General features: G+C 35.8%; 3 protein-coding genes across 6 annotated transcripts in view; 2 read left to right on the top strand and 1 right to left on the bottom strand.

Moving 5' to 3' along the window:
• The window catches only part of LOC125653733 (uncharacterized), a 35492-nt gene extending 29418 nt beyond the window's left edge, over positions 1–6074 (top strand). For all 4 annotated transcript variants that reach the window (XM_048883309.2, XM_048883315.2, XM_048883310.2 and 1 more), the window contains one exon: positions 4289–6074. In XM_048883309.2, coding sequence (XP_048739266.2) covers positions 4289–4452 — 164 coding nt within the window. In that variant the 3' untranslated portion in view covers positions 4453–6074. The remainder of the gene's footprint in view (positions 1–4288) is intronic.
• Positions 6075–6270: 196 nt separating this feature from the next.
• On the bottom strand, positions 6271–19853 carry LOC125653736 (uncharacterized). Its single transcript, XM_048883322.2, has 7 exons — positions 18232–19853; positions 16083–16749; positions 15573–15846; positions 10995–11181; positions 8375–8569; positions 6868–7091; positions 6271–6600 (listed from the first exon to the last, which is right to left on the bottom strand). The coding sequence occupies exons 1-7, from the start codon at positions 19713–19715 to the stop codon at positions 6443–6445; spliced, it is 3189 nt and encodes a 1062-aa protein (XP_048739279.2). The 5' UTR covers positions 19716–19853; the 3' UTR covers positions 6271–6442.
• Positions 16345–22350, top strand: part of LOC125653734 (phosphoserine phosphatase-like) — a 34641-nt gene continuing 28635 nt past the window's right edge. The window contains exon 1 of the mRNA XM_056144511.1: positions 16345–16360. The gene's annotated coding sequence lies outside the window, so the exon portion shown is untranslated. The remainder of the gene's footprint in view (positions 16361–22350) is intronic.

Genomic DNA, 22350 nt, shown 5'->3' with positions numbered 1-22350 from the left:
CCTGATCTTGTATTTGCCGAGGTTAGTCTCTATTGATTTATTCGTATTCATTCACTTACAATAAAACGACGACAGCATGCTGACAAGCTGATGCCACATTGAAATGGTTTTAGCGCCGTATACTTGTACATACATGTACATGTACACGTGTAGAAGGTTGTGTCGTGCGTGTGCACGTGTATCGGTGATCTACATGTACCGTGTCGGCATGTACCGGATGCAGTACCCGCAAGAGACATTTTTATGAAGTCTCAAGAATATTAATATATACATTACTTGTATAATACAAAAAATTCGCAAGGATATTACTGTTATATTTGGTTTTATGCTTGAACCTGACTATGTAAATACATAGCATGCGACTTAAAATGTATTGTACTTTGGCTATCGCGTTTATCGTGTTTTCTATCGTGTATGGTTTGCATTTATTAGGGCTATCGTGCATGTATTTTATTGTTTATTAGGTTTCTGTTTATCGTGAAAATCATTTATCTTGTAGCTTTGGAAACTATCAGGCCTATAATCTATATTGGGAAAAACTTTTAATATTTTCCTCTCGAGAACAGTTGAAAGAAGATGACAATCTCTACCCAGAGTTGTCGGAACTTGAGCAAGGAACGACAACTCTGGGTAGAGATTGAGAAGATGGGTGAATTTGGCGAACAATGATTGGCCACCGGTCACGAATCGGAAGTTTAAAATCCGCATTGATGGTACCCGTAGTTACAATAGATACAGTACCGTACTAAAACGCTTTCCAAAATATTTAGATATAGATCATACTTCCAAGAAGGATATTTCATCAAAATCACCATCAGAATTTGCTTCACAGGCAACATCATGTATATCAGATATTAAGCAGTTTTAACACGCATAATTACACTGATGCCTGAAGTACCTAGGGTACAAAATGGCACTGCATATAAGCTCGCAACACCCAACAGTACGTGATCCACATTTCCATTGACATATTAACTGATGTGAATGAGAAACCTCACATGTTTTGTGGTGTAAATCAAATGTGGAATAGCGTTTTCTGTATAGTGCAGTATCAATGCTTTGATTTGGATTCAGTCTTCCACCTACTAATGTTTTTGAACAGCATTTACAACCTACTGGTACTACTATTATACCAAATGTAATAAAGGCATCAGTTGTCGCCTCTTTCGGTACAACTCTGAGGCCGTTTACACAGTTACAGAACGCACATTTTCTATTAGACTTCCAAGCAAATACAAATGGGACATAAACAGACACTAGATTTGCTTTTGTATTTGTACTGAACTGTAGTTCACTGTGTCTTTTAGACAGTCTGCACTGGTTGCACAATTTACATTTATTCACTAGCTGCATGTTGGAATCAGTTACTTGTGATCGTCATTAAATTGCATGCTATGAATAAAACTTAGCATAAAATGCCAGAGACAAATAATTATGGGAAGTCTAATAATTCAGAAGAAAAAATGATTGGTAGGGGAAATTGGTATTCGAACCACAGATATGCAATCTGAGCCTGTCCAAAACTTCAGTGAGACTTCTGCTATACCACCTTGGCTATCCATCCCATGAAAAATATGTGAATTTCAGGCTATGTAAAGTCACCCGTCGTGGACATAGAAATTTTCTTGATAATACGACAAAAGTTATACACAAGAAGTAAGTTTTTTTCATAGAGTGGGTCAAGTCTCCATACTTTCATTTACAAAATATTTTACACCTAAACATGTACTAACATATTTTACTCAGTTCACAATGGAGACTTAGCCCACTCCATATGAAAATCTCCTTGGAAAAGTCAAATTTACTGTTATTTTGTGATTTTTTCGCGTATACGTGATTTTGAATAGGATTTATTTCAATGTTCCTTTGAAATGAGCACATCGAAAAAGCATTTTTGGAAACTATGGATTGATTGTTGCAACTAGAATGCAATTTTTTTTTTTTTACTTTTTCTGGAGAGTTTCAATTTTAACTTTGATAGTTGTCCTTCTGTGGGTTCTCGGCTCGATAAAGTCACCCATCTTCTTTACAAGAAAGTTTTCTGACAGAGTAAATTCAAGTTTGTTCAACTCATGATTCCCAGGGGCGGATCCAGAAATTGCGGTTACGGGGGGCGCCCCCTCTAAATCCGCCACTGATTCCAGGGTAGGGTGGAAGTAAAGTTTTACATGCAAACTTTGTACATAAGGAACAAGATAAATATGATTAGTCGTGTTAATATATGAGCATCCGTACTCCGCAGGTAGCGCAGATTCCAATTTTTCAAATTGACTTATTGTGTTCCCCGGGGGTAGGGTGGGCCCACAATATGGGATCTGATTTTTACATGGGAAGTTAGAGAAACGTCTTTAAGAACATTCATTTCAACCACAGTAGGGTCATGATTAGTCATTGTGATATGTATGTATCTTCAGGTGTTTGTTCTATTCGGGGGCCCCAGGGGTAGGGTGAGGCCACAATAGATCGAAGGTTTATATCGGAATATACAGGAAATCAATTCAACCAAATTCTTTTCAAGAATAGCAGAGTCACACTAAATTATATTTACGTGTATATGCAAATGTCCCTAAGTTGTACGAATTTAAGTTTTTTTTAATGCATTTTGCGTAATACATGTATATTGTTTTGTCCAGTCTGTCTGTCTGTTTGTCTAACACTTTAAACTTGCTAACCTTTGAGTGGTGAGTAACAGACCTATCATATTTCATAAGCACATTTTTTGCGAGAAGACCTTTTCTTTTTGCACCAAAGGTTGCAACATTGTAACCTTGACCTTTTGAAGTTTGACCTACTTTAAGGAAAATGTAACCTATTCAGTATCTGCTGAACTGTTTAAGGTAGTGCTTTTTAGATGATATGCATATAGAATACTTATGAAAAGGCTTTACATGATCTTTGATCTCGACTTGACGTTTTTACCCAAATTTCCAAACTATAACCTTAATTAATAACTTTTGAATAGCGAGTTTTAGGACTCCCATGTATTACATACATGTACATACATTCCTTGTGACAAACCTTTTTTGCCCTAAGTATCAAAGTTTCTAGTCTTTAGATCTCGGGATTTGATATACTTTGAAAAAAAAAACTTAACCTGTTAACCAATTGAATGTCTCGTGAACTATTGAAGGAGTGCTTTCATATTTTGTGAACAGATTCTTTCTTGTAAGACCCTGTGATATCATGATGTTTGACCTTGTGACCTTGACCTTAGAGTATGACCTACTTTTTTTAAAATGCTGACCTATTCAATATCTCCTGAACTATTTAAGGTAAAACTTTCCTATTTTGTATGTAGATTTCTTATGGCGAGACCTTTCATTTCATACCGTTATCAATGCCCTTGTCACTCTGACACCCCGAAACAACAAGGTAATGTTAATATTATTATTTTGAGACATCTCCACGTTGTGTGAATTCATGTTCAGTCATATCGTGATTCTTTGGGGCTAGGTTGAATTCATAATTTGGGGTAAAAAATTCCATGAAAATAAAGAATTATTTAAAAAATCTTTTAATGATCACAGCAGCTGAAAAACGGCATGGCCAGGTGACTCAGGTTCGCGATTTGGATATAAAATATGTGCATTTAATGTTTTGCCACCTGAAAACATATTCCCTATGTTAAATAGAGCAAGATTTACCATTTATAGGATTGTAATGGTTTTTTTAAGGTCAGGAAACCCCCCCCCCCCCCCCCAACAAATTGCCCCAGAATTGAAATTCATCAAAAACTATCATTTTACTGGTACATTCCATGTATAAATGTTCGACCGATGTACATTACTGTTTGATTAAATGATAGAAAAATCCCACATAAACACGGCTAAATCCTGTTGCATGCAATTAATGAATCCAAAATCTTGGATATCCTAAGACCTTAAAGCTGCTATGTTTACGTGGAATTTTCTATTATTTGATGAAACAACATTGTAGATTTGTCATTAACACATGCAATGCACCAACGAAAAGACATTCTTGAAGAATTCAAATTTTGTGGTAATTTTTAAGTACAGATTTTTTAAATACAAAAATAAAGGTGTTTCCATAAGAAAATTCTGTGGTAAATATTGATTTTTAGCAATATTAAAAGATTCCCAAATAGTTTTACAAAATTCTTTAAAAGATTTTTTTGCAATTATGTTGTGTCCTTAAAATTCTTTCGGTTAATTATTTCCTACGATGTACAGTAGTTAGCATTCTCTATTTCATTGTCTGTTAGTGATATTCTTTTGGAAGTATTACTTGTAGCTCGGATACCCTAATTAATTTCCGGCGTCTTTTTCAGGTGATGATGGTGTCCAGTCGATTGTCAATGAATCTTCAAAGTTGTCTCCGGACTGTTTCATCCCAAAGTCCGTACAAAAAGGTTGTTTTCCTGTCCGCAGCGCTGGCTATTTCTGTGTGGCTCTATTCTATAGCCAGCAATACTTACACTGCTATTCACCATGACCATTGTTTAAACTGGTCCACGAGCGCCGATATTGTGATACCAGATGCCGAACAGCTTCATCAAATGTCCTTGTATAGGATATCGTGTCTGTATCAGCGTTACGTCACTTCCCTTCAAGGTTTATGCACCGAACCAAAGCGTTTTGGAAACGTGGAATACGGGGGTGTTCGAATATGTGCGGATAGCGCTGTGGTACCCAGCCGTGGATGTGTGATTTACAGTTATAATCACGAATTAAGCGGTAGATTTGTTAAACAGATAGACGCTCAGTATAAATGCAGTGTTGTGTTCTTCGGAAATGAAAGCCACACGCAGAAAAACATGAACTTTGGTGGTTTCAATAGAGTTGTAAACAACTATGGCCACGAACTAAGCGTAGTGATTCTTAAAATTAGGGCTAAGGATTTTCCATTTTTGTTGGAGTTTAGCAAGAGTGTAAATCAAGTGAACGTAAAACAAATAATTCTAGAACTTCATTATGATAGGAATAAGGAGAAGATAGGAGACTACGTCATGTTATTAAATGCATTACGTGAACTACGAGCCTCGAATTACGCGATTTATTGGTTCGACAGAAATTGGGAATTCGTGGAAAATAGTAGAACGAAACAGAGAAGATCAAAGTGTTTTACGGTCAATATGTACCGGAGAAGCCAGATTCCAACAGGTATTTCACATCAAGAATCTAACGGGGCTCTATCAGATGTCGATTTACCTCAAATAGCTCCAATTGGGACCAAGTCTATAGAGAAAGACACAGCCCTAAAATATCAGGAATGGTTTGCAAAATTCATATCAAAACATCTGTTCTTGTGCAAGCAAATGCTTCGTTTGGGCAATATTGTGGACGGGGGATGGGAAGTATGTCACGATTTCCGGTTCCGCCCTAAACCGCCATGTGTTGTATACTCAATAGGTATAAGTTACGATTTTTCATTTGACGAAGACATGGAAAAAACGTACGGATGTGACGTGTTTTCATTTGATCCCAGCATGAATACCGGAAATTACAGACATTCCGACCACATCATGTTCTATCAAGTTGGTCTCGGCGATCACGTGGGTGAAATAGAAGTGAAGGGGTCAAAATGGAAAATTAAAACTCTAATGGCAATTATGAAAGAATTAGGTCACACAAATAAAAGAATAGATGTGCTAAAAATAGACATAGAGGGAAGTGAAAGACAAAGTCTCGTGGAGATTATGGAGTCTGGGGCTCTGAAAAACGTGGTTCAGCTTTGTTTAGAGTTCCACAGCTATTACGACTTGGGTGCTATGAGAAAACTGTATGACTTGGGCTTCAGGGTATTCTGGGCTCACCAAAATCCCCAAGCACCTATGTACACAACCAATGAAACATACTCTTATGGAATGGAAGTGTATTTTGTAAATATTAATATAAAATAATTTAATTTTTTTAGCTTTCAAACGGTGTTAATTTTACACCGAAATCTTCTGTGTTTACTTCGTACATTGTATGTATTTGTACGAGTATGTACATGTATGTCGTATTATTTATTTTTTTTGATCATTTTTCCTATTTTGTATTTTGACATTTTTATTAAGTGTTTCACAATCTGATCGGCCTATTGGCTCAACTTAATAAAAATACTCAAACTGCCGTGTTCAATTTAATCTACTGATTTATCCATCTGCAAGCAATGAAAGAATTATACTTACCGGTAAATCTTTAAAATACTAGCCCCATGCATGCACATATTTCCCATTAGCGAAATAAAACATGTTTCTAATTAATTGGTATATAAACACCACGATCAGAGAGATGCTATGCATGAATTAATAATTACCACGCCCAGTGCCTTTAGGATCTTTAATGAATATTCATGATGTGGTTTTACAAAATTTACATATACTTTCATTAATATATGATTAAATATTTATGAAGAACATTATTTAAAATGCTTTAAATGTGTTATTTTATAATCCTTATATTTTCATCATATAGGTGTTTTTCTAGGATATAGATAATCATAGGCAGGGCATTTTGACACAGGCCACGCCTACCACCGGTCTAAATTCCTCCTCATTCTCCTCCTCCCAGGTCCCCGTCTCACAATCTAGGATTTCCATGCTTGCTACCTCTCCCATCTGGGTGCTAACCCCGCCCAGTATGTAAATGTTGCATCCTACATGTAAATACAAAGGAAAATGTCATCAAAATAATGATATCTGCTTAGTCTTTGACTGATTTTCATATTTACAATGTACACATGACTACAACAACAAGGAAACTTTTAATTTTGTATAAAAAGTCAACTTTAATCGCAAGTCTTAGAAAGCATACATGGTATATGTATACTGTAGTGATGAAAATCCACCTTACACTGGGAATATCCGTAATCTTATTTAATTAGTCCGAATAACATATCTGAATGATGGTTGTATTTGTTTACCTATGGCCACTGCGCCTGCGTCGTGTCTGGGTGTAATCATTTCAGTGAACTCTACCCAAACCTCACACAAACTAGTGTAACGATACACTGTGTTCGAACTCCACGTATACAATTTTCCGCGGCGCTTCTTCTGTGTTATACCGCCAAGAAGATATAGGTCATTGTTTACCTCCAATACGCATGCGTGACATAAAGGCTTTGGGAGACTCCTCTTTCGCACCCAGCTACAAAATTGTATTGCACTTACTAATAATTTTCTGAAATGTACCAATTCTTTGGAAAACAGGCAGCATGCAAAAAGCAATATTAAAGTAGTACCAAACAGATACGTAAAACTTTTCCTCAAGTTCAATTTTTTGAAACTTTTAATATTTTATTCTACGGAACAAAACCTCTTTCTTCGCATGGTATAAAAGAAATCTGTCCAATCAATTTTTTTTTCTCTCCACATAGTCTCAAATACATGTATAGGGTATCAGTAGCTACAGAACTGTAGCTATTTGAAAAAAAAATATGTTGACAGACCGGTCTGCCAACATAATTTTTTTTTCCAGATAGCTGCAGCTTGGGTATCAGATCTCAGATAGAGTAAGGTGAAATGAAACTTTCATGATAAGAATGTGCCCTTTGTAAAAAAAAAATATATATATATCTATAGAGATTTTACAAATATTAATGATACTTTTTTATAAAGCTGACCTATTTATTTCTAAATCTGAACAAAATATATTGTAATTGATATATTTGTGTACATCGCAATTTTGTACAACATAACATGCAAGGCTCATAAACAGCACATCTTAAACGTAAACTTGCTACTTATTAAGATCTCTTAAAACGAAAAGTATAGTTGAAATTATGAAAAAAAATTAACATAATGAACGAAATGAGACAGAAATTGATACATTTTAAGATAAAGAAAATTTATCTTGGGATTTCGGATATTTTGGACTTTAGAAAATTTCATTACGAAACAATTGACACATTCGGCAAATGACGTCATCATATTTTACCTATGACCTCGGCCTTCAATATACCTTAAGATAAAACACGTGTCTACATTTCGGATATTTACTAGCTGCACAACACAAGTTACCAGTTACTTTGTAATAGACATTTAGATGAAATAAATGCATTCAAAATTTAGACTCTCAGAGCTCAAACATATTTGATATCTCCCATATTTTTCAGAATGCTGAATACAGGTCATGGATTATATTACATGCACATGTACATGCAGTTTGTTCAGATCATCATTAAATATTAGAATCGTGGAAATTTTCTTCCTCAAATCAAGAGATATAAGTGATAACTGATTTTGCAGGTGTTTGGCACTACCTTAAAGAATAATTAATAATAAAAAAAAAAGTATGCAAAAATACATGAATCATTTATCTAATGAATTCTAAGAAGTGCGCACTATGCAGATAATTGCGTTTCACAGACGGAAAAAAAAAAGATTAATACAAGACAAATCGGACAATACATTGACCAAAAAACTACACACCAATTAAGTTCCGGATCGTAGGATTCCACGGTACTTAATAGCACCTTTTGACCTCCACGATCTACAGATCCGCCGATAACCAATAAACAACCCTTGTAACCTATGCAAGCCACGCCTAGTTTGGGTTCCGTCATGTTGGCTGCATAATTCCAAGAGTCTGTGTCCGCATTGTAATATTCCACAGAATCTAGTTCCCTGAAAAACAAAACGTTTATAACAATATAAAGTGACAAGTGACCGCATACTCCCGCTAGAATTTCCCATTAGCAACAATTAAACCGTACAAAAACACCCAGTGCACATTAATTGCTAGAACCGGCCGAAGCTGAAAATTAAATTTCTAGACATGAATTATGAAGGACTGCTCCGAGATTTGGTGAAGGCGGAAGTCCAAATATTCAGCCAAGACGAAGTTCAGCCGAGATTAGCCTCCCAAGCTAAATGTACCAATAGTTTTCAGACTTCTTTTTCCGGGAGCTCTACGTGATATATACAATCTTGCGTGTTGTAATATCGCTATTTACGATGCGATATTGCATGATTGCAAGAATACACAAAGGCTTTATCTGAAGCAATAATATTTATGCAACCAAATCTGATTGTTTCAGAATTTCATAAAGTTCAACTTTTAGAAATCAATTGATATAGAACTGTGAGTAGGTGTGGGGGTTAACACAGGATCACAAACAATCGGATCACGTTCGTCCTCTTCCGTAACCGGTTACGGAAATAGCCGAGTAGTTACGATGGGATTACAACCTAACCACCGTCATTAAAGGACACAACGCATGTTTCTAAACTTTTTCATTTTTTCAGCAAAATTGATTATTTTCATGCCTAAAACTACTTTAAATGTCTTTTTAATGAAATATTTTGCGTATTTTTCTAGTTTGAAAGCGATGAAATTCAAATCTTGCGATATGCAAGGTGAAGATAACGAACAGTGACCAATCTCACAACTCCTACAAGCAATACAAAATAGATAGTTGGGCAAACACGGACCCCTGGACACACCAGAGGTGGGATCAGGTGCCTAGGAGGAGTAAGCATCCCCTGTTGACCGGTCACATCCGCCGTGAGCCCCATATCCCGATCAGGCAAACGGAGTCATCCGCAGTCAAATCAGTGTGCCAAGAACGGCTTAACAATCGGTATGAAACACGTCAGACAGCATTTGACCCAATGCGAGGTTGTATTGACGAATTAGATCGTTATAACGACCATATAATTTGCGAAATGCTGACTTCAATCGAGACTGTTGAAATCCCTGTACCATCAACAGGGTTTGACACTAAGGCACGTCCGACCGACCAAGTCTACTAAATGATAGGTCCGGTCGGGTAAAATGTCGATTCACTAGTCCGACTGGTCGTGTTAAACAAATAAACAAGAAACTTTATTTTAAACCATAAGATATCTTATTTTTAACTTTAAAAAATAACTGTAAAGAGTTTGCGAGCAATTTTGAACCGCGTGATGACAAAATCTCTATTTTTAGTTCTAATCTATAAGTCGCTGTCCGAAGTGATATTTTACGACATTTACTCTTTGTTAATGGGTGTAAAGTTATATTTCGGATAAATAGATATAAACTGTTTTATTTTCATTTGAATAAAAACAAAACAGTTTATTTTAATTGAATATAAGAACGTGTCTATCAAATGAATAAAGACTAAAGAATTTCTGTGCCGAGTAGAATTTAAAGAATGCGTTTGAAGAAATTAAAAGCATCACATTGAATGACGAGACTAAAGATGTTTTTGAGACAATTAAGTACGTTATAGTTTAAACTTAACGTTTGTCATTTGAATTAAGTACTTAAATATGGAGAAACCATCAGGGTTTCTTTTCTCTGGAAAGTTGGTCAGGGCTAGTGGATGTAAGGTCAGGTCTAGTAAAAATCATTTGAAGTAGCCCGACTGGTCTAGTGCTCAAGAAAGTAAATGTCAAACCCTGACCATCAACTTGTTTGTCAGTAGCTTACCTCGATTTAAAAACTGACTATACCCAGAACAAGCTCTTGCATATCGAATCAGTTGAGATATATAAACACCATATGCAGGTGATAATGGAATATTGCTACATAAATGTGGGAAGTTAATTATTTACTTTCGCTATTTTACGCGCCATTATGTGTGACGTCATATGTGCCCTCGGGTTTGAAAACATAAAAATTTTGTTGGAGAAAGAACTTTTACCTTTAAAAAAATCTCGCTTTCCTCACTATATCTGGGTATTTACATCGCTATTTGTATGCACTGGTGGCGGAAACATATAAAACCCGGGAAAGTCAACATCGGTTTTTAAAAATGATGTCCATGGTGAACAAATTAGGCCCTTAAAAGCCGAGTTCTTTAAAATATATCACACTACTTTCACAATCGTACCACGTGACTACCTAACTAATGAACTAGACTTTTTGAAATCGAGGCTTAGATTTAAGTCTGTATTGTGGTTAATCATCGCAAAATTTCGGCGAACGAACTACTAGAATTAATTACTACAGCATAAGAAAGACATACTACATGTAATTTTGTAAACTTTGAAAACATGAGATGTGTCCTTTAAGTACAAGGGAAACAGTGTGATGATATTAAAATGAGTCCCAATTTTCTGTTACCTGCCAGTGTAATCGTGTCCTCCAACGGCATAAAGCACCTCGCCAAGAACGTTCCCGCCATGATACATCCGGGGAGTCTGTAGTGAGGAAATGCGGGACCAGTTGTCCGTATCGGGGTCGTACCGGAAGCACGTTGATGTTGGGTTGGATGAACTATCTGGCTGTTCTTCGCTGTAGGTTGACCCGCCTATAATTTATTAATTCATTATCATTGAACCCGCCTATAACGTGAATGGGTATATTTATTATTATTATACTTTCATGTAAAATACTCGAACCTGATTGGTCGAGAAGCATTTGAAAAAAACATAGTGTTACCCTCTGAGAACAGAAAACACGCGACCCAGGGTGATAGTATCTAGCAACGGTTAACAGTACTTGACAACGGGTGATATTATAAAAAATTATCACATGCGTCAAATTTATGCGCGTACGGTTCGCCGTAGATTGCTAGACGACGTCGTTTGAGCGTTTGTAATAAACGCGAGTACCCGCATCGAAATACGAAATATCGCACGGCAGTGATTGATCAAATGTCAACAGACGTAAGTTTTTCTGCTTTCCAGTTTACATAGTATAATAAAACAAATATTGCATGTATTTGAGGGTAACATGCATCGAAATACGAAATATCGCATGACAGTGATTGATCAAATGTCAACAGACGTAAGTTTATCTGCTTTCCAGTTTACATAACATTCAGTATAATAAAACAAATATTGCATGTAGTTGAGGGTAACATTGAAATTTTCACCCCTCGAGAAACCATTGTCAACCTCGGCTACGCCTCGGTTGACAATGGTTTTCTCGGGTACTGACTAAAACCCGGTCTCGGTCCCGGTCTTCGGTCTCGGTCCCGTGACTAAAACCCGGTCTTCGGTCCCGGTCCCAGATACTTTTATTCAATAAAAACAGAATATATCAGGATATTTGAGCCCCATTTCTCAATAACTTGGGTATGACATCTCATGCCTGCATTCTGATAGTAAATTGATCATATTATTTTCTTCTTTTGTAAAATAATATGTGAAAACTCCGGGACCGGTGGGACCGAGAAATAAAAACAGTGCTAAAAGCCGGTCCCGGTCTCGACATTTTTCCTCAATAGCCGCTTTAGTCTACCTTTTCAGAAAAAATATAAGGAGGTGATACTCAATGGCATCCCTTTGTATACATATATTTCTGATTTATTGTGTGTATAGGTTTTTTATTCCAATATTCTTTATACATGTATTTATGTCAGAATCGAACTCAACTACATGTACATGTACGTGACATTTTGTCCCAAATGATCGCGTTACACTACCTTTTCATTAGAAGATAAGGATGTAGAAGGAAAATAATATACTGTATATGTACTTATCCTGGTGTATTTGTTTGTAATTTACAGTTAGTTTATTTGTTCATTTATTTTATTTCTTCTATTCCTGTCAAAATCAGTTTTCAAAGATTCATGTTTGGTATTCCGAACCCGATCTTTTTATATGGGTATAGTTTTATATAACCAATAAATAATAACTATAAAATATTTCTTCCTTTCTTATTTCATACTTAGTTTTCTTTTTTTTCAGTTGTGGTTCTTTTAGATACAATTCCTTTTTTAAAAAAAGTCCACCTAATATATTTATAGTATCTATAAAAGTGTGTCATACATAGAGCACATGCTAACCAAAAATTCTCAGATTCTGTATACTTATACAGAAGATACCCTCTGACTTTAGATGATTTTCAAATAACCTATGGTATATGTTTTACTGTAATATTATGTGGTAACTATATTTATTGTGAATAGTTATATACGTATATGTGCAAACATATATGTATTAATTATGCTGCACAAAAACTGTTGGTTTCCTATTTTCAAAATATCTTATATTTCAAAGTGCATAAATTTGACATAAACTGATAAATTTACAAACAATGAAATCTACATTTATAAATATGCAAGACATACATGTAAATTTATTTAAGAAATAAATTTCAGTTTTGAAAATACAAATAGGCCTACTGTGAGCGCTTCATGAAAAGTATGCCTGCGTGAAGCATTTTATACCCTCGTGTATTTTTACTAACCATTCAAGAGTTATGGCTAAAGCTAAAGATATTCAAAAGTAGGTCAAATTTGAAAGGTGAAGAATTGCAGGTAAAGAAAGGTCTTGTCACAAGGAGTACACATGTGAAATATGAAAACCCTATCAACATGCATTCAAAAGTTATGCCGAAGGTTCAAGTTTTTGCTGACAAACAGACGGATGGACCAAAAACTATCTAAATGCGCCCCGAATATCCGATTACGGGGGTATAACATTTGCTTTTCAAAAGCATCATTCTTGTATTCAGAATCTTTCTGGAAAGGGGCGGGGGAGGGGTTGTTGACAAGAGTGCACATTAATTTTGTTTCACTATCAACAACAATTATTCATCATGTTTCAATAATCATAACAAAATTTAAGGACAATATTTGTTTTGTTTTTTTTCCATTTCACTAATGAACATAATTTTTTAAAGTACTTCATACATCGTACATTCTGGACTCATATCTTGCACGTATTATTCTAATATTTACATAGAGGCTTTTCTTCCCTGATTAAAACAACTAATATAACATCATAATTTAACAAATTAATGCGATTCTCACGATACACTCGTAAATGAGAGAGAGAGAGAGAGAGAGAGAGAGAGAGAGAGAGAGAGAGAGAGAGAGAGAGAGAGAGAGAGAGAGAGAATACATGTACATATACAGAGACCCGGTTCGGAATACACCAACATTGAATTTGAAAATTTTATCAATCGTGTGGTCAGGTGTTTGACCTAAATGAAATATAAAAAAGACTTAATTTTGTAAATACTACATCCAACAGTAAATTACAAACAAATACACCAGGATAAGTACTTATATATCATTTCTCTTCTACATCCTTATCTTTTTATGAAAATGTATTGTAACGCGTTCATTTGGGAGAAAAAAATCACGTATTTGAGTTCGATTTTGACATTAAAAAGGAAAATTGGAATAAAACACAAATATACAATAAATCAGACACATACATGTGCATAAAAAGGAATGTCATTGAATATAACACTCTTATCTTTTTCTCATAAAAAAGTAGATCAAAGCGGCTATTTAGAAAAATAAAAAACATCGAGACCGGGACCGGCTTTTAGCACTGTTTTTACTTCTCGGTCCCACCGGTCCCGGAGTTTTCACATATTATTTTACGAAAGACGACAATAATATTATCAATCAACTATCAGAATGCAGGCATGATATGTCATATCTAAATTAACGAGAAATTGGGGCTAAAATATTCTGATGTATTCTGTTTTTATCGAATAAAAAAATCTGGGACCGGGACCGAAGACCGGGTTTTAGTCACGGGACCGAGACCGAAGACCGGGACCGAGACCGGGTTTTAGTCAGTACCGTTTTCTCGGGGTGAAAATTTTCAATGTTACCCTCAACTACATGCAATATTTATATATTATTATAACAGTTGTATAGGTAATAAATCTGCGTAAAATCTAGAGAATGTTAGCGTTCAATATCTTAAGAATTTATTGAACGTTAACTTTGTATTGCTTAAATTGTGTGCGCCCGAAACATTACGAGTATGAGCGTTAAATACTGACGTTACCGTAACGACGTAAACAAGTCAAAATGGCAGACGACGGTCCTCCGAATCTGACAGAGCCGGTATTTGATATCATACTCATTTATTTAAACAAAATGTTTCATAGTACATAAATTATGATATCCCCATTCACAAAATCAGTTTGCTTCATGCATTAATGACGGGTTTAATATTGAAAAGTTAAGAAAGGCATGCTGATATTGCACACCTTCACCTTAGATGCCAATATTGATGAATTATCGTCTATTTTGGAGTATTTTGAGTGAAAAGGGATATAATCTAAAACTAAATACTTTAGCTATATCATAAAAGGGTTATTGAACTTATATTGGTGAAAATTGGCACTCGGTGACTGTCAAAATGCACTCGCAAGCTCGTGCATTTTGACAGCCAACTCGTGCCAATATTCACCAATATAAGTTCAATAGCCCTATAATATCATTATCATTAAGAGTTAAGACCTGTAACGTGAAGGGGTATATTTATTGATATCATTATTATTAAACCCGCTTGTATCGTGAAGGGGTATATTTATTGATATCATTATTATTAAACCCGCCTGTAACGTGAAGGGGTATATTTATTGATATCATTATTATTAAACCCGCCTGTAACGTGATTGGGTATATATTTATTGATATCATTATTATTAAACCCGCCTGTAACGTGAAGGGGTATATATTTATTGATATCATTATTATTAAACCCGCCTGTAACGTGAAGGGGTTTATTTATTGATATCATTATTACTAAACCCGCCTGTAACGTGAAGGGGTATATATTTATTAATATCATTATCATTACATGTAAACCCGCTTGTAACGTGAATGGGTATATCTATTAATATCATTATTATTAAACCCGCCTATATAACGTGAATAGGTATAGTATTGTCACACTCCTTCCTGTGTGTGGGATCAATAAGTCATCAAACTCCAGTACTCACCAATAAGATAGACGAACCCGTCTAGGAGACATGCGCAGGAGTGGTGTCTGGAATCAGGGAGACTAGATTTTGTTGTCCATTCGGACTTGCTCGGAAAGTATTCTTCCACCAAACGACTTGTCTTGTAGTCTGTTACCTCGAATGGATCGATCCCACCAATCACCAGGAAGCGATCAAGTACAATCAATGTGTCCCTTGTCCTTATTTTCGGAGCCTTTATTTTTGCTTTTATTTCTTTTGCTTCCGGTGTGGCCGGTATCAATTTATTTACAATCTATAATTTACACATTGAGAAAGTCATTGATCGTTACTTTTATGATTAAAATTCTATAAAATACATTTTAAATGTTTTATATATGGATTTGTAAATATATGTATATGCAACAAAACTCCAACTTAGAAATTTTAGGTAAAATGAAATTGGACTGCATATTGACAAAAGGATTTGAATTCTTTCTTAGATATAGCCACATACACATGTATTAAGTAATATAATACACATTACTTTACCTTTCTTGGCTGTGGGGATCTCTCGGATCCACTTGATTCAGAATCAGAAACAGACACATCCGGTACCTTCCCCTGACACGGATGAGATTCAGTCATATCTCGTGTTGGAAGAGAATTGGCCGAGGCTTTGCGTGTTTTTGATTCCTGTTCAGAGGACTGCCTACAGACACCATCTTTACTCTTTTGTGGATCGTGTTTGGAGTGCTGTGTTTGACTGTCATTTAGAGAATTCTGTGGAGGTATCCCATCATCCCCACAATTCCGAGAGCCTCGTTTTGGTGAGTCTCCTAAACGTTTTCCTTGTCTTCCATTTTTCAAACTTTTCCCCTTATCAAGGCTAGGTGTAGACCCAAGAGACTCAAATGTGCCGCGCTTTCTTTGACTAGGCCTGTTGGTGCTATCTTGATCGGATTTTGCTGTGCTGAGAGTTGATGCGTATTTTCTTGTAAAACTTTCACTATTATTTTCTCCTCCTGTTGATTCCATCATAAGCTGAGAACCCGTCAGCAGTGTGTTATTCGTTCTGTTTGCGGGTTTGTGTGCTGCTTCTGAACTCTTACGATCCATCGTCCTGAACTGCTCGCACACAGTAACGGTGTACCGTCTGGGAGGGGGGACACTTATGATGGTAAACAGGGTACTTCCACTTAACTTTATTGCATGGTATCTAAATAGAAATATTGTTGATTTTATATTGATTTTCGTAAGATTGAATTATTATTTGAAGTCATCTAATTGTTCATGTGATTAAACTTTCAATAAGAGATTTGAGATACTATAGTGATTGATTAACCTTTTGTACAGCAAGAGTATTTATATGTAGAATTTGTAAATTACAAAAAAAAAACCAAAAACAAAACAAAACAAAAAAAAAACTATGGCGACTAAGTCATGTTTACAGGTAATATTTCACGATTAAACTTAATGCTGTTTCAATGTCTTTCATATCTCGATACAAGTCCTGACCACTCAATTTGACAGAATCAAAATCCATATATGGTAATAATTTTCTAGGTCCTTTGTATCATGTGGATATTATGGGGTTTATTCGATTCTGCAGATATCACCATGATAAAAAAATCTTATAAAAATCCTCTTCAAAAGAGAGAAAGAGTATCGCATTCGTCAGATGTCATGGATTTGGAAATTAGAGGTGTATTTCATTTCTATTGAAAAGATGCAACTTTACCATCTACACATATTAATAGACTCCCCTCCATATACACATTATGAATATACGCCTTTTACAATGTACATAGGGGCAATGAAATTCTGCTGAATACAAACTTATAGATGAATCTTATAGATTCAGATATTTTCATATCAATATTTTCTTATCACTTGTACAGATCGTACGGCATTTTATTTATAAAGACGTACTGTTAGTCTTATTTTTCTACTGTTGCCGGTCCTTTTGATTGTATACTAATAAAATGTGTTTAAAACATCTGTACATGTATATACAGCGTTACTTCTCTGCGTAATATTTATTTTGTATCATTGTTGAAAACTGTATCACAACTCATTTACAAAACAGAATAGGCTTATGTGTGATTGTGAAATTGTCTCCAAAAGCAAAAGCCGCCATTCTCCAGCGATGTAGGAATCAGGTTTTCGGTGTGTTTTTTTTGGTTTATATATATATATATATATATATATATATATATATATATATATGGATAAATTTTATAATAATTGAAAAAAAATATTGTTGTCCGGGGATTTTATAAATATGCAGGTACATGTATATACAATGATGCAATTTCGTGAAAACTTGAACCGACATACATGTATGGAATAAACAATGCAGCATTCGACTCCGAACATGACTAAAGTCCGAATTTTCGCCAGTCATTTTATCAACGATACAAATAACATTTGGGGGGGGGGGGGGGGGGGGGTCTACCCTCAAGACAGGCGAGCTATTGCTATTGAGGAATCTAGAATGCCTGTGTCTCGGAGTTAAAAGATACAAATACACGTATTCTTTTCCCCCCTAGCCCCCTTGTCTATAATTGTATAAGAAATCTTTTAACTATCTAGTTTCGACTAGGAATGTTTTTATATACAAAGTGCATATTGTATTTAAAAATGCATAAAGATCAATCGGGGATTTAGTATTATCAGACTTCTTTCTTTTTTCTTTTACCTGAATGCAAAGTACAACATCTCGAAGCACTTTTGTATGCTGAAGATATGCCTCTCAGGTTCAACGTATTTGATCAAATCTTCCGGACTGATGTAAATTAATCGAACACATCCAATGAGAATCGGGGCATACTTGATTCTATCATTTCGGTTGTGGTCGATCCATCTAAGTACGGCATAAAATACCTCTAGCTCACTGTTCATCTCCAGCTCGTCTCGAGAAATGAGCCATTCTACCTGGTGCATCCCACACTCCAAAAATCCAGTCGACTGCATCAGGGTTAAACTGCTTTTGTTCATGAATCCGGACATCCGCTCTGCAATTTCCGCAAACCCTTGTCTCTGTGCAATTGGTAACAAATACAAAACGCTGTCTTTGTTAAAAGAGTTTAGGAAATCTTGACAGAACTCAAGAACTCTTTTGATCCCTAACTGCCTAGCGCAAATGATGACCGACTCGATATTTTCTGCTGTAAGGGTGAGTTCGTTTGTGTAGATATAGTTAATCAAAATCTCAACGGCATCAGGGGAGGCATTAGGTACTATCACCTCTGAAATGGTCAAGGGTGCCTCTTCACAATATCGGCTGGTAAATTTCTCACTGTGCGCAGCCAGGGCTAGTTTATGGGCGTGGAACTCCTTCCCGTTGACCTTGATTATGATATCACACATTTGTTGCGATCTCCACAGGTCGTACAGAAACTGGTTTATCTCTTTGGTCGACGAGGAGGCTTCAGTTACAATTTGCTCTATTCCTTTTGTAAGCAGTGCGTCCTCGGAGCTTTTCTCACTTGACATAGACTCTTCTCCTCTTTGCTGCCTTATGCACTGGCTGTCAAAGTGCATGTTTTGGATGGCATCTCCGTGTCGTACACCTGATTTTGTCGTGTACCGACAGCTGTTTACTTCATTCTGCAATTCCGAGGCATTAGAGAGATGCTGCATGCCTACGTTACCACTAATACTGTTCATTCGTTCATTTGTCATATAATAAACTGATCCGTGCTCTGTCGTGTCCATGCTATCGTGCCGTGTAGCTGGTAATCTAGGGTGAACATCATACTCCGCTGCGAGTGTTGAGTCTCTTCCGCTCGACTGCTGGTAATTCTGTAGTTTCCAGTTTGGGACGGTACCCATGGATTGACCTGTCTCTCCAGAGTGACGACTCGTGTCTTCGGTATTCATCGACTGTTCCGCTCCATAGTAAAACCTGGAAGGGGCCTGGATAGATTCTTGCTCCCGTAAACTATGAAAGCTTGCTTCATCACTGCTAGAAGTTGTGCCATCTCGGATGTCGAACACGGCATAATTAGCGCTTTCGTACAGTAATCGTTTACTCGAGAGTTTAAAATGGGCTCCGCTCGGAGTCTGTTTTAAGGCTGAACCCTCCTTCACGGGTTCGTCTCTCATCGAGTTAAAATACTGGGCTACAGCTTCACGGTTAGCACGGACCTTCGTAGGAGTCCTACCTGTTCTTGTAGACATCGTCCTTACCTCGGAAATTCTACGTTTACCATGTTGTCAAACAGCTGGCAACTAAGCGACGTTTATGACGTCATGTTGTTTGCAGTCTGATGACGGAGTTTAATTGTGACGTAACAGTAACTCTGAAAGTAATCAAAATCATATTCCAAAGAAAGGGGGTGGGGTTAGGGACAGAATGAGTGCTAAAAGCCTAAATTAGGGGGGAAAGGGGGGAGGGGCGTATCTAGAAAATCTCAGTTTCTGAATAGTGTAGATAACGTACAGTGATATGAAGCAAAGGGGTAAATTCTGAGATCACACAGTTGGTGAAGAGATCAAGTTGAAAATTTACTGCTAGTATGATTCCTGATTGATAGAACTGTAATTAATACATGACCCTTCGTGTTTAAACGAACATGAGAAGGAGCGAAAATTTTCTGGAAATTTCAAGATCGGATTTGAAAGACATACGCAATATACACATTCTTTTTTTTTTCATAATAGCAATGTTTACTTTTTTGTGGTCTTTAAAATGTAAAGGGCAAAGACTACGTTTAGCTATATATACAATATAATTCTAAAGACCACGAAAAGTATACACATTTTATGTCATCAGTAAATATACTTTTATATGAAACAACCTTGTAATTGTATATTATACATGTACATATATTTCCTTAATTCCTTGAAATCTACGTTTTCAAAGACTATAGGCCTAATAGTAAACATTTTTTATTCAACCTTCTATTTTTACCAAGGTGTATATTACATGTACAACACTTTAACATAAAAGTTAGCCATTCTTGCTAATGTTACAGCTGTGTACGTACATAGGTTTAAATAACTGATTTGATTGCACCCTCATCTTCAAATCAAAATCTTTTGATTTGTAGTAGTTGGGCATTCTGCCACTACTATTGATATGTTCTTTTTACTTCGCGTTGTGTTTTTTTTTAAATGATGATAGGTGTTATATAAAGTATTCAACCCTTTAGATATTTCCAGGTAAGTTTGAGTCCGCCAAGAGTGAGGCTAGTAATAAAATAATAAATTAATAAAGTTTTAAACCTTTAATAAAGTTCGACAATTGTATGATAAATACCAAAATAATAATCCCGGGGAATGAATGTGGCTTGAGAGAAAACTATAACTAAACAGGAAAAATAAAGAAACACTAATCAAACATACGGGGTGAGGCAACTCCTGATATTTACCTTGTTGCAAGGTTTGGCTCAGAAGAAGCCCCGAGCACGGTTGTGCTCGGGTTTAAATACTATTCTTAACAAAAGAATGAAAGTAAAAGTTACCTGTAATGTGATTTGATAATAAATCTAGAAGTAACCAATGAGAAGTTTTGTAATAAAATACGTTTGAAAATAAAAGATAACTCTCTTCCTGTTTCATGAAATAAACAACTCGAATACGAAGATAGGAATTTACGTAGACAAGTAAGTAGAAAATAATGAAATGGAGATAATATAGACCGATACTACCACAGATTCTACAAAACTGTACAAAGAAAATACCATGATTGAATTAAGCTTACCTTTAATTCATTCCAGTGGTGGGTTAAGGATTTGTCCCGGGTCTTGAGTTTTTTAAATTTATTTATTTTTATTTTTTGGTTTGTTTTTAATGTCGGGTTATGGGTTATTCTAGCTATACGATATACATAATGAAATCAATAAATAACAACAAATACTTGATTTGTCTATCTTTATGCGCTTGTGTGCATGTACACTATCTTGCACTTTTGCTGTTGTTCTACATTTTGTTTAAATATCTTTGTCACAAAAAAGGGGCCCGGGCCCATCTAATCTTGCCACTTCATTCCAGGATAAAAGTGTTAGAGTACAAGCTGTAACCGACGGTAAATAAATTGAGAAATAAAAGAACAAATATTTGACATATTTGTGATTGGCTACATATAACTTCATAGAATCAGAGTGAATCTGAAGCAATGAACCTGTCAAATAAGCAGAAAATATCGATCCACGAATTATTGTCATCCTGACAGCAATTCCTGCTCGTAATCGCCGATGCGCATTGGCCTCAGAGGTCACCAGTTCGGAAAATCAGATGTGCAAACACAGAACTACGCGGGAACCAGGCTACAATTTAACATGCCAATTTTATAGAAAATTCACTAAAATTTCACTTGAGTGGCAGATTTGCGTAATCATTACTTTCTTACACTTATAATACTTCTTGTCATTGATGAAACAATGTAATATTTTAAAGCAAATGAAACATGTACTTACTCACATCAATTTCCGTCTTTTTATATATGACCTCGGTCTCAGCAACCCGATTAAGTTCGGCAATCATCGTTCCCATGTCCGTGTATACGAAACGCCCATTATAGGTACATTGTATGCTCTCACACAACATTCCCTTGTTTATTTTGCCGAATTTTTCGTCAGATCTTGAGGATTATATCAGTTATAGGTGATAGGTGTTATTTGATGCATAACTGGATAGTTGAAAAAATACCGTCAGTTACAGTGTGTATTGCTTTAAAATATGTGAAATGACTGATATGAATATGAAGATCAAAATTCTAAACTGGACATGTTCTTATTCAACATAATTATTCTTTTACATGTATGTAAGTGAACAAATGGGCATTGTTATACACCTTTTTTTTTCTACATAA

This window comes from Ostrea edulis, chromosome 7 (assembly GCF_947568905.1).
Source record: "Ostrea edulis chromosome 7, xbOstEdul1.1, whole genome shotgun sequence".
Taxonomy (NCBI): Eukaryota; Metazoa; Mollusca; class Bivalvia; order Ostreida; family Ostreidae; genus Ostrea; species Ostrea edulis.
This window is presented reverse-complemented; position numbering and strand designations above follow the sequence as displayed.

Bases quoted from the DNA above. Each gene is read 5' to 3' on its own strand.
- LOC125653736 (XM_048883322.2), bottom strand. From the start codon at position 19,715: ATGTCTACAAGAACAGGTAGGACTCCTACGAAGGTCCGTGCTAACCGT. The intron at 16,750-18,231 runs GTAAAAGAAAAA...ATTTCTATTTAG, and splicing joins ATGTTGTACTTTGCATTCAG to ATACCATGCAATAAAGTTAA. The intron at 6,601-6,867 runs GTAAACAAATAC...ATTTACATGTAG, and splicing joins CGCAGGCGCAGTGGCCATAG to GATGCAACATTTACATACTG.